This window comes from Mastomys coucha, unplaced genomic scaffold (assembly GCF_008632895.1).
Source record: "Mastomys coucha isolate ucsf_1 unplaced genomic scaffold, UCSF_Mcou_1 pScaffold16, whole genome shotgun sequence".
NCBI lineage: Eukaryota > Metazoa > Chordata > Mammalia > Rodentia > Muridae > Mastomys > Mastomys coucha.
The window spans coordinates 55075519-55093471 of record NW_022196898.1 but is presented as its reverse complement, the minus strand read 5'-3'; the positions used below and the strand labels follow the sequence as shown (position 1 = coordinate 55093471).

The window sequence follows — 17953 nt, the reverse complement described above, 5'->3', positions numbered from 1 at the left end:
GAAAATATCTAAAAAAAAAAAAAAACTTACATAGCCACTACTTTTTGCAGAGAGAAGACCTCGTGTGTATTGTATGGATGTATCACCTGCCAATTAAAGAGCCTATGGCCTATGGCTTAGGCAGGAAATAGGCTTAGGTACATCTGAGAAGCAGAAAGAATTCTGGGATAGAGCCAGGCATGGGCAATTCTCCTGGGAGATGTGATGAGATGGATGCATGGTACCTGACAACAGCTAACCAGCCACGTGATAGAATGTAGGTTAAAATATTGGGTTATCTAAGTTATGATCTAGTCAGAGTAGAGCCTAGCTATATGGCCAAGGTATTTGTAAATATATTTTGAGCCCAAGTCTTTTTTTTTTTTTTTGGTTTTTCGAGACATGGTTTCTCTGTATAGCCCTGGCTGTCCTGGAACTCACTCTGTAGACCAGGCTGGCCTCGAACTCAGAAATCCGCCTGCCTCTGCCTCCCAAGTGCTGGGATTAAAGGCGTGCGCCACCACCGCCCGGCTGAGCCCAAGTCTTATTCCTGGGAGCATGAGGCTGGGAGGAAGAACCAGGACCTAACTTTTATAACTTCCTGTCAAGGTCTTTGAAATTCTTGGATAAGAATAATATGGCATGGAGGCTGAGGGAATGGCTCAGTTGGTGAAGCATTTGCTGTACAAGCATGAGGACCTAGGGTTGATCACCAGAATCAACTTAAAGCCTGGGTGTGATGGTGTGTGCTTGTAAACCCATCCTGGGGACATAGAGATGAGTGGAGACCCTGCAGTTGATTGTCTAGTCAGTCTAACCTGCTTAGTAAGCCAATGAGAGATCTATCTAACAAAACAAGGTGGATAACTCCTGAGGAATAGCACCAAAGTTTGACCTCTGGTCTCTATATGTATATGCACGTGTGCATATGCACCTGCATAATACACACGTCCCATACAAACACATATCTACCAATATGTATACACACACACACACACACACACACACACACATGCAGCTCCATACAACAACCTAATAGGTTATAAAAGTGGATAAAGTTGTAATTCTATAGGAACAACAACAACAAAAGGTGATATCTGAATAGTAATAAGGATGCTTATGTGAGTGGATAAGAAGTAGGTTGAAAAGAAAAAAATAGTCATTAAATATCCAAATCATTTATATAAAAAGGTACAGGAGATATTGTAGAAAATGATGGCCTATAATTAAAGATAACTACTCAAAAGGGTGACAAAGATGGTCAAAGTTTAATAATTATTCATCTGCAAAGAAGCAACTCACAACACTATCAAGTCCCAAATGAAAGGAATATAGACTCAGCTTACTGAACAATGTGTATTTGATGAGAGGGCCAAAGTCATTCTAAAAAAAAAAATGTAGATTTACGGGAAATTTGTTCTCACAATGTGTCTGTATTTTAACATCTACTAAAGGACTTAAAATTGGCTACATTTCCAGTAAGTTCTACTAGCTAAATGACAATGGTAAGTCCAAAGATGAGAACATTCTAGTGCTTTATTTTGTACAGATTCCTGATTAAGCTATTGCCCCGGCCCAAGGGGCATTCAGCAGAGATCTAGGGCAGGGGAGAGAGACTGAGGCAGGACAAGAGACATGAAGAATGAGAACAAGACAGGTATCTGATCAAGCTCTCAAAACTTTACTTCAGGGGTGGCAATATAAGCATAAACAAGACGAGGCTTCAAGGAGGAAGAGCTGCAGGGGCTTTCCAAAGGTCAGGTGGCAATCTTCAGTCTCTGGAACCAGCGACCACAGTGTCCTCCACACCCACCTATTCTTACTGTTAGACTACACAAGTTGTCTCAGGGCTGTATGTGTAAGCTAGTAAAATTACACAAGGCCATGGTTAAGGTCATGGCTCCCAGCAAGCTATTAGAAGTTATGAACTCTTAGCAAGCAACAAAAGGTTTAAGCAAACAGTACTTAAAGTTAGCAATATGAATCCTATGAACATTGTCAAAAAAAAAAAAAACCTTGAAAATCATTGGAAAATGAGCCTGGGAAATCGAACCAACACTACTTTGAGAAATATCAGGAATATTTAAGTCCATTACTAATACATATCTAAAATTCACAGATCTAAGCCTGTAAGTAAAATATCTAAATTTTATATAGCTAAAATTCACAGATCTAAGCCTATTCTGCTCAAATAAGTAAAAATACTTGTAGCTAAAAGATTTATATAATTTAGAAGTAAAGCAACTAAAGTACAGTTTTTTTCTTGGAGAAATTGTTTGTCGTTAGCTTTATCTACCCAGTAAATCGGCCATTGACCTAGTGCCATTTAGAAATCTGACAGATGGCTACTAGCAAGATGGATCAGCGGGTAAAGGCACTTGCTACCAAGCCTGATGACATGAGTTTGATTCCTACAAATCATATGGCAGAAAAAGAGAACCAGCTCCTGAAAGTTAGCTGTCTCGTGACCTTCACACTGGCATTGTGGGACACACCCACCCACCTATAAATACATACACAATTAAAAAAATTAAAAGCATGAAAAAATAAGACATTAAAGTATTCATTTCTAATTTTTGTTTTCTGTCATTTCTTTAAGAAGATCTAACAATATTTTCAGAATAGAGTATTCTGTCTCATGCAGGCTTATTTGATAAGCTACTAAAAGGAGTCTTCATATTCTGCTGGTCTACATATGTAAATCCAAACACATATGTTGATTTTAATTTGATGGCACATCTAGTGAGAAAATGGTACCACCTGGATATGCAGAGGAAATACCCTGGTTATCAGCTGGTCTGGTTTGTTTGGGAAACCACGAGAACAGAGAAAATTCAAAAGGGGTATAGAGAAATATTTCTATTCAAATAAGGAGAATTCAACTTCCTGTAAAAGAGAATGCATCTGAAATCATGGCAGTATCTTTGCTTAATAGAAAGATGAAGTCCTCTGGGGAATCATTTGTTTGTTGGGATTTTCTGTACTTCTTGGGCCAATAAGTCTATTCAAACATGTATGAGGAGTAATATAACAAGTACTCTATTGGCTACTATGTAGGAACCAGGGTCTCTGGGAAGCATTCCAAGTTTTAAGTACCCTTGATTATACCCATAGTTAAGTTATTTATATTAAGGGAATCCATGTTTACAATTGGGTAGGACTTCTTGTAAGAATCTGAAGTATGGTAGCCTAAGTAGAAGCCTTCCCATCCATCCATCCATCCATCCAACCAACCAGACAACCAACCAACCAACCAACCAACCAGACAACCAACCAGACAACCAACCAACCAACCAACCAACCAGACAACCAACCAACCAACTAACCAACCATCCAACCAACCAACCAACCAACCAACCAACCAAAGTGAAAAACCAAACCAAACCAACAAAACAAAAGAAAAAATAAAAAGCAGGAACCTCAGAAAAAAGGGAAGAGGTAGGAGCCAGAGGGGTTGAGAAACCAGGAAAACAGGGCCTTCAGAATCAACTAAGCAGGGCTCATAGGTGCTCACAGAGACCAAAACAACAATCATGGATCTTGCATAGGTCATCTGCATATATGTTGTGGTTGTTTAGCTTGGGGTTTTGTGGGACTTCTAACTATGGGAATGGAGTTGTCTCTCACCTACTCTGAGGGAGAGGGGAGATGTGTGGGTGTTGGGAGGAGTGGAGGGAAGGGAGGCTGCAGTCAGGATTTATTGTATATGAGAAGAATAAATAAAATGACCGGGTAGTAGTGGCACATGCCTTTAATCTCAGCTTTGGGAGGCAGGCAGATCCTGAGTTCAAGACCATCCTGGTCTACAATGACTTACAGGACAGTCAGAACCACATAGAGAAATCCTGTCTCAAGAAAACCAAACTAAAACAAACCAAAACAACCAACTAACCAAACAAACAAAAAACAAGAAAGAAGGTTTACTGAAGGTTCCATGCTAAGAACAGAGTCAAGGGAATATAGCTGGGTTGCTAATCAGGACTGTCAATAAAAATCCAGAGGAGGGACAATGATGGGCTTGACAATAACTTTCTGAGTAAAAAGCTTGTGGAGATCTCAACAGAAATTCCCCAAAGTCTTTGTACTGTAACAGTTCCAGCTTAGAAGCTTTTTGGAAAAAGAAATGCCTGTTCTACTTCTGTGACTCTTCTATAAATGAAGGCGAGGTCCCACTGTCTGTCAGGTCCGAACATTCCGTGGATATGATGAAACACTGTTTGTGGCTTATTCGATTGCTATATTACTAATGAGCAGAACCCTTGGTGTTTTTCAGTGCATAGTTCCTATCCTCTTAGATTATGAAAACAATATGGCATTCAAGGAAATGCTGGAAACTCTTTTCCAGGTCTCCCTTGAAATGCACATAATGGCTGATAGTACTGAAGTGCAAGGAGAATGCATCTGATGGAGATGCATGGAAAGGTTAAGGGAAGAAGGAAAGAAGGATGAGGGAGAACATGAAAACATTCCTTTGTCAATGTATTTTCTTAGCAGTTTGGAAGACAAAATTAGACCACAGCATCATTAAAAACCAAGACAAACAGCTGTAAACCTTCTAACAAGTTGAAAATATGAGACTGTATTTGCGACTTGAGAATGAGTATATGATAAATACTATTATCAAATGCCACAAAACCCTGGCCATTTTCTGGCAGGATGTGAAAATTATCTTTCCCTTCCTTTTTTAAAAAAACTCTCTCTGATTTATCTTTCCTCAAAGATAAATATGCTCACAGAAAGTATATTAAAAAAACAAATGAAAATGAATACACACACACACACACACACACACACACACACACACACACACACACTTACTTGCCTCAGTAAAACATAGGAAATCTTACAAACCAGTAATTCTATTTTCCTTAGTTGAAAGGGAGCATTACCAAACAGAAAGGAAAAAAAAATCCCACTATGAGACTCAATCCCTAAATAGCTTCTTCCAGGTCTAGAACTTCTCACCTCTATCTCAGTGTTTCCGTAAGTCTTCAGACTGGGGGTAGGGGGGCACATGCTTCTCTGCATTTCTTAGTTGGAGGGGTTATCACTTCTATTCACAGCTGAGAGGTGGAAAGGGCTTGAAACTGCTGCAGAGAATGTTGAAAATTTAAATGTGTAGAAAATATAGCTATGGCTCTCAAAGGAGTAAGCTCTTTGTATATATGTGCTGTACATATGCCACGTATGTCATATGTGCTGTAGGTTATACACTGTGTACAAAGCTGTTGCTTGGGTGTGTTATATGACAAACAGGCAAATAAGTTTTATATAAACCACAACCTTAAATTACTTTTTCAGTGCGTATTCACAATCCTGACATCCTGTTTAGAAGCTTAGAAATAACACTTTCTTTTCCATGTAGGTGTCTATGGCTTTGTTGCCATATTTGAAATTGGCATGATATGAGTTTAAAACACCATACAAGAAAAAGAAATAGCAAGCATTAACTTCCATGGTTTTCTCTGGATCATTGGCTGTGGGGCACAGACAACCTTCCAAGGGTGTTGATGAGTTGCATTCATCCAGCCACATAATTCACAAGAATCTCATTTCAACACTCAAGATGTTCAGCTATGTTCAACAGCCTGTCGCTGGCAAAGCTAATTGTTACTGGCAAATGCAGATTCATTAGCATGTTATTCTAAGTCTAAATCACTATCTGTTGTCGTGTTATAAAAGATTTAGGATCTTGGTGAAGGGGTTACTTCTAGTACACATGACAAAATTATGTCCTAATGGTTTTTGATCCGTCTCTTAATGACAAAATGGAGTGACTAGGTGAATCACTAGTGCCATAAGTTTCAGTGACCTGTGAATTTCCTGCTTTCTATCTTGTTGTAAGCAATTCTTACTTTCTTGCAGGAGTTAAAAATGTTTACATTGATTTCTGGCATGGTGCCTCAGTAACCTAAGCAAAGTACAGGAAATGAAAAGCCTAACAATATACATAATGTTCTTTATCACATGGCCAATTAAAACAGATACAACCAGGAAATTAATATAAAAATGGAGAAATACCCTTATCCTGGCAGGCATTCCTACTGTGACTGATTATGCTTTCTAAGGTTAAATCCAGACACATCGATTATGTGAGAAAACAATCTTTGGTTATTAGGAAAGTCAATCTCTGGTAACTAATTTAGCTTTGATTCTCCTGGTTATACACATCTTATTATTAAGAAAGGGTTAATTTTCAGTGTGCTGAAGAGAATAGGTTTCTACGCTTTGGTTAGTAACATGGACTGAAGTTAAATGTAAAAGCATAAGGGCTTTATTTTATCTTTCAAGACACCCAATAAAACTAGCATGGTTTTAGATCCATAATGACCTAAGTTTTAGTTGTGGCTGGGTGTCTCGCTAGCTTGAAATCATAGGGAGTCACTTTCATCTCTGTCATCTAGTTTTCACCTTCCTTAAAATGAAGTTAATGGCACTTACCTTACAGAACCGACAAGTGTCCAGGACATTGTTGCTCCTTAATAAATGGTAATTGTGTTATCACAGAAAGGAAATAGGAAAACATTACTGATTTCTTGTTCACAAAACTTTGTATTAATTATACAATGTTAATAAGTAGTGACCACAAAATAATGTAATCTCTTAATTTGATGTATATCATGAACTTACTTAATACAACAAATGTATGGAGTACCATTTGTTATTTTTATACTACAAAAAAGAAACTAAGGCACAGAGAAGTTATGTAATGTTCTCAAGGTCATTCAGCAGAAACCAGAGCCAAACCTTGCTGTGTGACAGCAGAACAGCTTCTTTCAACCACTTTAGTAAAAGCCTGCAAATACTAATGTAAGATGGCAGCATTCACCTGACCCAAGGCACCACTTTCTGTACCTAAAACACCAAGCATCCCTAAATCAAAACACAGACCCTATAACCTTTAAGGAGTTTCCAATATGGCGACTGGAAGCAGTTACATCACCTGAAAACTATGACTCAGAACCTGGGCTATTTCTCTGGTTAAGAAAACAAAAGGTCTCCTTCAAACTCCTCTCATTTAAGATGCATAAAATTTTTGTGGTCTAACTTTACTTATTTATTGAATTAATCAAGGTGTCTGCATTTCTAAGTGGGAACAGAATTGTTACCTTTATGTTAGAGTCTTTTACGAGATTGCTATAATGTGTCTAACATCAAATGGGTCATGAAAGAAACGTCTCTCTAACAAGAATATCAACTGTTAGGTTAAAATGTAGATCAGTGTTCAAAGGTCATATAAGCAAAGGAAAGTAGGTTAACTCCTATTTAGATACAAAGAAGGAACAGTAACCAGGTAAACACAAATTATTGCCTCGACTTTTTTGGGTATTCCCTTTATCTTGTTAAAGTTTCGATTACTAAATTTCCCAGTTTTTCCAATGCATGCACATATTAGGGAGGATTATGAAAGATTACCTGAAATGATTTTATGAGCTTTAAAGATGAGGTTACTGTCATGTACTCTAGAGGGACAGACTACTTATGTGTCATCAAACCCCAAAAGCAGTTGTGTATAATTCACACAACACACATAAAGCAAAAAGACTGTGTTGAAATCAAATGCTAATCCTATTTCAATTTTAAACATTTGCTTCAAGAATGATACCACGGATACTAAGTAATTATGTAAATTAAACTGGGCTACTAACCTAGCAGTTGTAGGACTTGGCTTTTATCCATTTTAAAGGGGAAACCAAATTGTTCAGAAGCCAAGAGGGTTGGTTAAAGCAATGGAATACTTTTCAGTTCAGCTTGGGTGAAAGCTGTACAGAGGAGAATTTTCTGCATCCCTTTGCCATAAACAATGGAAACCAAAAGATAACCAGAAACATAGGAAAAATGGGAAGAATTTCTTAATCTTTCTAAAGGCAACTGGCATGTAATATAACACTGTCTGTTTTGCAACTATAAACCTAGTTGTGACCAGAAAAGTCCCTGCTTCCCTGCACAATGGACTATTCTAAGGGATCACGCACCACAGTGCTCACCTGATTCTGTCTGTCTGCTGGCAGCTCTCAGCGTGTGGCTGAAATTTGCAGGTGTTCTTCCAAGTCTGATCATTTCCAGATCCTCCTTTTCATTGACTGTAATCCACTCATTAAATTGTGCATCTCCCATATATCTGAGGTTGATTTTGCTTTTCCAGGGCTGTGATGGCGACAGTCCTGTTGTGAGATCTGGATGTCTTTCTTTTTCTTTTTTTCTTTTTAATTGAGGAAATCTGAAGGTATCGTGTAGTAAGACTTAGGGTACACTGACTCACACTTGCTATGCACAGACCATGTTCATATTGCTGTTTTCATTTTATCTGTTGGCTTGCCATTTCTTAGTGAAAGAACTGTACAGAAGCATCTTTAAAAATTGTTACCAAACAGCTGACACTTAATTCAGATCATTCCTTATGTGTAACATTCCAAAGATGATAATTTCCTTTTTGATCCAGTCATTATGGGATAACATCAATGATTTATATAAAATGTAAAATAGCATTTTGTGATTCATTCACCTCTATATAGTCTTACACTTAATTTGTGCGGTTTATTTAAATAGTGTTTTTTTCTTATGAAATCATGTAAGTAGGAACCATCTGGAAAGGTTACTGTAGAAACGGCAGGGCCTGGGGTGGGGGTGGGGCTAGAGAGCAAAAGATGCCATGACAACCTTTTTCGGGTTTCCCAGGAAACACGGGTTGCTATGGGAACTGCATCAGTCAGGTCCGAATTAGTAACTTCGGTTGGAAGGGGTGTCTGCCACTTTAATCTTCCTGTGATACTGCAGAAGCTTATCTCTCAGATGCATCAGGAATTTCTGTTGTTTCTCCCGGCAGCACTGAAAATGAGTTTCTAGACTTTCGTAGATATTGGCTGGGGCATGAACTCACAACTTCATTGGAATCTGTGTGTAATGTTTTCAAAATGCTTTGCAAACTTCGAAGAGTTAATAGTCAGATCAGGACATTTGGGGCATTTCCCTTTTGGTTCAAAGTTATTGTGAACCTGAAATTCTTAGAGGAAAGATTCAAACTGAAAGACCAGTCAAAAACAAAATAAATTTATAGTGGGCTTACAGATCAACGCTCTAGTTAGACTTTCCACCCACATATCCAGAGCTTAGGTAGTTACACTAACTAGTCCAGAAATAATATTGAAAAGTCCACCAAACAGGAGCTTCATTTAGGTTCCGCCTCCTTTACTTAGTAAAGAAACAACTATCTTTTGATTTTGAGGTTAAACAGTTACTCTGACTCTAGTTTCATTTCCTCTCAGGATGTAGCTTTAGGGCTCGCACAAGAAACCAAGCTTAATGTAAGTTTGTTGGTCACAAAATTAAGAGACAGGGAGAGAGAGCTGAGAGAATGCAGCCTACTTGCAAAAACAGGCACCTGTTTCAGTATGAAGCAATAGGGAGAGGGAGAATGAGGTGTGCTTTGCCACTTCTCCATGTACTTTCCTTGATGAATGGTCTGGAAATGTATAAATCAAGGGCATACACAGACCAAGGGGGCATGTTCCACACAATACTGGGCACAGAATGGCAACCGTATCGTATATTAGACATCAGTGAATATCTTTTTGATGTTGACACAGGAGTTGGGATTATTGTTCGTGGTGCAAGTGGCCGTGGAGTTGCCCGTTTTGAAGGGGGTCTGCGGGAAGGCGCTGTGGTTCATACCCCCCTCTTCGATCACCATATACTCCGACTTACTCAGAGTGGAGTTACTCCGGGCTTTTCGGAGCTCCTCGGCTGAAGAGGAGAGGTGCTGGCAACTTCCCACGTGCATGTACTGGGCTTGCTCTTCCCCTTCAGTCTCCCGGTGGTAGAAGTAGTTGAAGTTGGAAACAATCACAGGAACCGGCAATGCAATGGTCAAGACACCTGCGATAGCACAAAGAGAGCCCACAATCTTGCCTCCTATGGTCACTGGGTGCATATCACCATAACCAACCGTTGTCATGGTTACCACTGCCCACCAGAAGGCATCCGGGATACTGTTAAAACCCGAAGAAGGGTCGTCTGCCTCAGCAAAGTAGACTGCACTGGAGAAAAGGATGACCCCAATGAAGAGGAAGAAGATGAGCAGCCCCAGCTCCCGCATGGAAGCCTTCAGCGTCTGTCCCAGGATCTGCAGCCCCTTAGAATGGCGGGAGAGCTTGAAGATGCGGAAGACCCTTACTAGGCGGATGACCCTCAGGATGGCCAGCGACATGGCCTGCTGCCCATTACCCTGTCGCTCTGCCAGCTCAGTGCCCAGAGTGATAAAATAAGGGATGATGGCCACAATATCTATCAGGTTCATGATATTTCTGGAGAAGGTGGCTTTACTGGGGCAAGCAAAGAACCGCACCAGCAGCTCAAAGGAGAACCAGATGATGCACAGGGTCTCCACCACGAAGAAGGGGTCCGAGAAGCTGGAGGCTCCAGAGGGGGCCCCCGACGTGCCGTTGTTGGCAGCCTCAAACACGTCCTGCGACGGGGAGGCGGGATAGTCTTTCTCATCGCGAAACTCGGGTAGGGTCTCCAAGCAGAAGATGACAATGGAGATGAGAATGACCAGCACTGACACGATGGCAATGCCCCGGGCTGGCCCGGAGCTCTCGGGGTATTCGAAGAGCAGCCACACCTGGCGCTGGAAGTCACGGCGGGGCAGGGGTCGCTCCTCCTCCCGCAGGAAGCCCTCATCCTCACGGAACTTTTCCATGGCCTCCTCACCCAGCTGGTAGAAGCGAATCTCCTCGGAGAAGATGTCGATGGGCACGTTGACCGGCCGGCGGATGCGGCCCCCAGATTGGTAGTAGTAGAGGATGGCGTCGAAGCTGGGTCGGTTGCGGTCGAAGAAGTACTCATTGCGGAGCGGGTCGAAGTACCGCATGCGCCGCTTGGGGTCGCCCAGCAGCGTCTCGGGGAACTGGCAGAGGGTCTTGAGCTGCGTCTCGAAGCGCAGCCCGGAGATGTTGATGACCACACGCTCCCCGCAGCAATCCTGCTCGCCCGCGGCGGGCAGCGCGGGCGGCATTGGCTCATAGCGGTCGCAGCCACCGCCGCCGCCGCCACCGCCACAGCCTCCCTGAGGCGGGTCCCCGCCGCCGCCTCCCGCCGCCTCTGGCTCCAGCAGGTGGTCCCCGGGCACCACGGTCATGTCTGGCGGCAGCTCGGCGTGGCCCGGGCTCTGCAGGATGCTCGCGCCGCCGCTCGCGGGGTCCAGCGCAGGGTGGGCGCGGTGGCGGGTGGAGGGCTGCGGCGGCTGAGCGCGGGAGGCGCCGGTGCTGGTGCTCTCCTTCCCTGCTGGCGGTGGCCGGCCCCGGAGTCGCTCCTCCTGGAGCTCCCCGCCCCACCACCGCCTCTGCCCCAACCAGCCCGGCCCCGCCGCCTGTTGCTGCGGCTGCCGCGAGGCTCTGTCTGGGGCTGGCGCGGCCCGCCGGGCTGCACGGTCCAGACGCCTCCTCCTCCTCCCTTCTTCTCCCTCCTCCGCACCCCTCCCCGCGGGGCGCGCGCCCGCCTCTCCGCCCCCGCCCCCGGGTTTCCCGCCCACCGCGCGCGCGCGCGCTCGCTCGCTCCTCTTCCCGCTTGCCTCCCTTGTTCCTCGCCCTTCTTTGTCACTGGATCTCCTCCAACCCGCAAGCCCACTCCCCAGACCACGCAGAACCCCCTACCCAGCCACGATGGCCTTGGAGCAACCCGGCCGCCTGACCTCGTTCCTGGGCTCTGCTTGCTCGCTCCTGGGCAGCGCGCGTTCCCTTCCCGCGCGTGGTCGAGTCCTAATCTCAGGGCTGTTAGACCCGCGCAAGGACCACACCTCAGCCCTCGAAGGCAGGCCTCCTGGCCCTTAACACTTTGCCTGGGCGGCAGGAAAGGCAAGTTCCATGAGAGTAGGAGACAGAAGTCCCAAGCAAAGGAGGCATGAGGGCCAGGAGAGGCCAGGCATCCTGACCCCGAATGTCTTGGGAGGAGGGGCAGGCTAGGTTGTCTGGGCTAGTGCAAGATAGAATAGTCTGAGGCCAGCATTTAGGGGTCCGGGGTAGAATAATGCTTAAACCTGGGTGTAGGTGCTGTAAATGATATTTTTGGACAGCAAGCACAACCAAGTTAATGGGTAGCATAGGGTCTGAAGTCTTCCCAGTAGTCTAAAAAGAGGGTCCTTAAAGACATTCAGAGACCTCATTTTTATAATGGCTAGCTCAGTGTGGACAGAATCAGGGGCAAGTTTCTGGTTGGGATTAGTGAAGGCAGTGGGAAAAATAAGAGGGAGAATGGTGAAGAAAATTCACCACACCTTACTGTGTGATGAACAGGCCTGATACCTAGAGCTTACTTAGCACAATGATACCTGCCCTTGTGGTAGGGAACTTGAGAACGTGTGTTTTAGCTGTTAATATGGGAAAGCCTTCATTTCGCAGATTGTGCCTCTCTTGCTTGATATGGGCCTACAGAAAACATTTATCTCCCTTAAACTGTTTCTCCAAATTGTGCTGGTTGCTTTAGAAACATAATTTCTGTTCCCAGACATTTAGCTACCCCAAGTATAAGTACCAGAGTTACAAAAGTCTGTTTCTCCCCCTGTGAATCATTACAATCGCTTGCAAAAGAGGAACCATCGTCTAGACATACACTCATTCCCTGAAGTGAGCTGAAAATTCAATTTGATGTAAGAGTGATTTGTAGTCGTTCCTTCCTACCACCTCTCCCAACCAGTAAACTCTATGATGAAGAGGGCTTGCCCAACTTTTGTTAGCAACTATCAGAGCACCTTGGAAATCATGGGAATGCAACATTTGTTGCTGTATTGAATTCTGCAACAAGTGCTGCTTTGTATTTATTCCTATCTGCTCTGGGAAGGTATTTCTTCTTTTGAGTTCAGGACCCTATTGTGATTCCTCTTAAATGCTGAGCCATCTCTCCAGCCCTATTGTGATTAGTAAGATGAGGAGTGAGGGGAAGCTGAGCCAGCAGTGTAATCATCCTCCAGGTTTCTATAGCAACATTTGAGGGTATAACAAGCACTAGGTTTGTTTGTTTGTTTGTTTATTGTTCCTTCATAGTCCGCTTTTCAACTATCCCTGTGCTGGGCACTGCAGAAAGTAAAGACTATTGTCAGTTGAAAAAGAAAACCTCGGCAACTGTATAAATCCCTCTTAAACCCATAATTTCAGAGCAATCTGTTGTGTGATGGTCAACTTATTATTTTAACCAGTGATTAGGGGAGCAGTTGAGGAGTTATTTATATATGTAAGTCTAAGAATGAGAAAGACGGAGTGTCGCAAGGAGAGTTCACTGAGAGGCAAATACCCTATTTTTAAAGACTGAATGTGTCGAGCACTTCTATGTCTGACTCGGAAGGTGATTTATTCTTCCTTTTGCAGGAATTAATACTGAAATTAATATTAATCAAAGGCAAAGGAGACGAGAGCAGAGGATGGTCCTGTGATGGATGGTCACACGTTTCTCCCTGCTGTGAAGTATCTCTCCTTCAGAATGCCTATTCCCACTTCTTTCATCCATTTGCCTTGTCTAGAAGACCTTGACAGCCTTATTAGGACAGTCCTTATTTTAGAGTTGAGACCTAGAGAAGTTTAGTAGTTTGTTTAGCTCCAATAGCTGGTTAGTGATAGGGCTGGCCCTAAAATCTTGGATCATTCCCAAATCCAGTGTTTGTAGTATTATATTACACTGGGAAACACTCATGCTGATCACCGTGAGCACTTGATAAATACTGGATTTCTGAGAGCAGCCTATTTGCTTCTGATTGCAGACTGTTCTCTTTCAATTCATATTTATTTGAACTGAAAACCACAGCCTTTTGATGGCTACTCGGCCGCCTATAGGAAGTGAGCTGGTGGGTGCATTCCAGCCCTGTTGGACAGCAGAACCCGTTGTAACAAATCAAGATCAAAAGTGGCACTTCAGGGGGGACACACACCATTTATTTAGTATCCCCAGGGGAGTAGCTCAAAGTGATTTGATAATGTCTCATTAATCCTCATGACACCCCTGTGAGATAATAATAATATTATTATTATAATGTTTAAGTGTAGAACTGTGGCAAGGCAAACAGCTTCTCGGAGCCTGTGCAGGATCCCTTTGCATTTCAGTCCCCAGTAGTCAAGTCGAAGTAAAACCATCAGGTTTCCAAGCAGCAAGTGAATCTTGGCATTTGGCCTTTCTATTTGCTCTACGTATAGATTTGGCTTGTGCCTGACCATAGCAGGAATAGAAATAACTTTGCATTTGCTCACCAGATGGGAAACAACATCTGGGAGTATTTGAGGATGTGAGAGGATTAGGAACTATCCTAACCCACATTTATAGACACAAGAATGGAGAAAGAGGGGCTGGTGAGATGGCTCAGCGGGTAAGAGCACTGACTGCTCTTCCAAAGGTCCTGAGTTCAGATCCCAGCAACCACATGGTGGCTCACAACCACCCGTAAAGAGATCTGACACCCTTTTCTGGTGGGTCTGAAGACAGCTACAGTGTATTATGCTGGAGCGATTGGGGCTGGAGCGAGCCAGGCTGGCAGAGGTCCTGAGTTTAATTCCCAGCAGCCACACACATGATGGCTCATGGCCATCTGTACAGCTACAGTGTGCTCATACACATAAAATAAATAAAAATAAATCTTTAAAAAAAAAAAAGAATGGAGAAAGAACACTTATCCACATACTAGGTGTTGTGCCTTATGAACTTTAAATATATAGACCTTCCCCTTATTGAAAATTCAGCTTACACAGAATTCAGAAGAAAGGCTATAAGTCTGTGCCTTTAGTTAACAATACAAGAATTCAATGCTTTTAGTTAACAATACAGAAATAGCGTAAGAAAACTTGTAGCCAGCCAGGCGGTGGTGGCGCACGCCTTTAATCCCAGAACTTGGGAGGCAGAAGCAGGCGGATTTCTGAGTTGAAGGCCAGCCTAGTCTACAGAGTGAGTTCCAGGACAGCCAGCGCTATACAGAGAAACCATGTCTCGAAAAACCAGAAAGCAAAACAAAACAAAAAACAAAAAACAAAAACCCTGTAGCCATTCATCGAAGCCAGGCAGGACCATGGTGATTCTGAATCATATCAAGTTAATTTCTATCTCAGTCTTCATACTTTCTCTTCCCTATCCCTTAAATGCTTTTTCTCTAGATTTTCACATGGCTTGCTCCATAACATTAGTTCTTCATGTAAAAAGTAAATAGTGCCTTTCCTCACCACTACTGCCTGATTTTAAATAAATACTCTTTCCCCTCTCTTCCATCTGTGCTCTGTTAATGTGCTTCCCCCTCTTCCTTGGACTAATTTACTGAAATTATATTTTGTCTTTTTATTTACATGTATTAGTTCTATATAACAGTGGATTTCATTATAATTTTATATACTACATATTGTATTTTAACAATCATAGTCCTCTTACCCTACCTTCCCACCCCCAAAAGATTCCCTTCCTTCTCCATCTAGTCTCCTTTCTAGGTTCATGGGTCTCTCTCTTTCTCTCTCTCTCTCTCTCTCTCTCTCTCTCTCTGATTTTTATGGGGGATTATGTACAACATTATGATGGATTCTCCATCAGTGGTGACACTAATGAAGACAAGGTTTCCTTCCCGGTGACCATTATCAGGGAGAGAGAAGTGAGACCTTATGAACCTCCTACCCCTGGCTACCATTATCTCACCCAAGGGTCTAGTTATGACCTTGGGGAATGGTAAGACCTTCAGAGCCTACCCCATGATAGGCTGTTGACAAGTCCAGTCCTGTGCAGATATGTTTTGTGTTTATTTGGTTGTTTGCTTATTGACAACTGTCTCTTGCACAAAGGCAGAAACACCACAGGCAGGGTTTTGAGTTTTCACTGTTTGTGTCTTTCAAATCTTGAACAGTTCTTGGCATGTAGCGAATGCTTAATATATACTTAGCAGAAGAGAGAAAAGGTGAAGAGTAAGTTCATAGTCATGCTGGTACAGGGGCAAGCCACTCTTGTTAGTATAGAAGAGTTGTTTTGGATTGGCATCCGCCCAGTTCTGGAAATAGCTAGACCATGCAGATTTGCAAGGATTCTTTGTTTTCTTTTCTCTTTTTAATTCTACCTTCTTCCCATTTCTCTACTTTTCCATTTCCCCACCACCCTGAATGAGTCTATCCTGAATGCCAGAAATGTGCTTCAAACCCCCCCAACTTGATTTTCTTCCTGCAGATAAACTCAGACTTAGTATTTATAGCACCCAACTCGTTATCGTTTCTCCCCAACTTGCTTCTCTTCCTGTTTTTCTTTCTCAGTTCTGGATACGGAGTCATCCCCACTTCCTTTAAATGCTCCAGTTTGTCATCAAGTGCCTTTCATGCCCCCTCCAAGTCCATGTCAACTCTGTCCTTACCTCTCCCCCTTCACTACCATTGCCCTGTTTAGACTTCCCGTTTTCAGTTTCTTTTATGTATTTCATTCTCCAGGATGTAGCAGTTATTTTTGTAAACCTAGAATTGGTCGCATTGCTTTTGGCATTGCTGTGATGCAGCCTGCTCTTGACCTGTGCTGGTGGCAGCTCTGCACCCTGTGCTTACCCGCGCAGGCATCGCTTACACACAGGCCTCTGCTCATGCTCCCTGCTTATGCTGTAGTTTGCTGGTTTTATCCTACTGGTGAATTAAATATTCTAATCCATGCTTTACAAGTTACTTCTTTTGAGATCTTTATACTCCCTGTCTGTCAGCCATTATTTCCCTTCAGAAAGTACTCAGGAAGAGAGCTTTTACATTGAGCAGGCACCAGACAGGTATAGTAGCCTGCCAGTGTCCTGCAAGGCACACAATATTCCTACTATGCCATTTCACGGGTAGAGAAACTGAGCCCAGGGTGAGAGAGGCACTTGTATCATACCAAGTATTATAGTGGCAAGACACGGGTAGGAAGATGTAGCAACAGCATTCACACTGAGAAGTACACATCCGTCTTGAGGAAGCCATAGACGACTGTGTATTCATATTTATATTTCCACCCTCCATGTTATGTTGCTACAGGAGAAATGCTGTTGAAATAGCACAGCAGCAGAAAAATGATTATGAAGTGCCAATTCAAACATGATAGACTACGATGAAGGAGTTACTGGATTTAACTTCAACGCAAAGATTATAAATGGATCCACCTGAATTTGTATGATTTTTTTTCAAAGAAGGACTCTGTGAACAGAGGGAAGTTATTACAAAAATAGATACCAATCTGGGTCCTGGCTGAGGCTAAGATGGCTCTTGCCTGTCCCTCAGAATGACCCCAACAGTCTATATTCTCACATGGCAGAGTGATTTTTAGAAAAACATTTCTGTTCAGGGCAGATGAAAATTCTGTCAGCAAATATGCCAAACTGGGAGTTAGGGTCACAGTATCAGAGCAAGCATTTTAAATAAGCACACTGCATTCTTCATGAGCCTCTACACATGAGAGAAAATACGCAGGCGTGGGGACACCTGCATGGCCTTTTCTGATTCTGGCTAATTTATTGAAAAGCAGGCACAGTCACCTCTAATCATAGATGAGATGCAGTTAATAATGAGATAGGCCTTGAAGGCTCCTGGTATGTAGCAATTATTCATTTGCAGATGTGAATCTTCTCAACACTCAACACCGAGTAGAAACAATAGAATGGTTTCAAGAGCACCACTGAGCATACATTTTTCTGGCAAGGGGAACATTGAAAACAGTACTATAATGCTGTCACCAGGGTTTTTTCTCCAAATGGATTTGACAAAGGATGTTTTAAAGATTTCTAGAGAATTCCTGTAATTTGTGTCCTCATGTGTCTCCTGTGAACTACTCTGTTGTAAGGCCCTGGACGAGCTGCAATTTAGCTCTTTATTTCAAGAGCTAAAAGGAATTATCTTAGTCATGTGATTGAGCTGACATTAATGTGAACTATTGAATGTACGTTAACATGAAATTGAAAAGCTTTTACAAACACTTCTAAGAACCTGTTGAAACATTATAAAGTCAAGGGCAAATTTGATTG

General features: G+C 42.8%; 1 protein-coding gene across 4 annotated transcripts in view; it reads right to left on the bottom strand.

The window, feature by feature from the left end:
* The window catches only part of Kcna3 (potassium voltage-gated channel subfamily A member 3), a 17085-nt gene extending 5638 nt beyond the window's left edge, over positions 1-11447 (bottom strand). Inside the window, exons 1-3 of one of the 4 annotated variants that reach the window (XM_031375119.1) lie at positions 7968-11381; positions 6421-6457; positions 4945-5069 (exon numbers count right to left, since the gene is read on the bottom strand). In XM_031375119.1, the coding sequence (XP_031230979.1) occupies positions 9530-11116 (1587 nt within the window). In that variant the 5' untranslated portion in view covers positions 11117-11381 and the 3' untranslated portion in view covers positions 4945-5069; positions 6421-6457; positions 7968-9529. Of the gene's footprint in view, positions 1-4944; positions 5070-6420; positions 6458-7967 lie in introns of all 4 variants that reach the window. The other 3 variants (XM_031375121.1, XM_031375120.1, XM_031375122.1) reach the window with 3 other exon arrangements.
* Positions 11448-17953: the final 6506 nt, after the last annotated feature.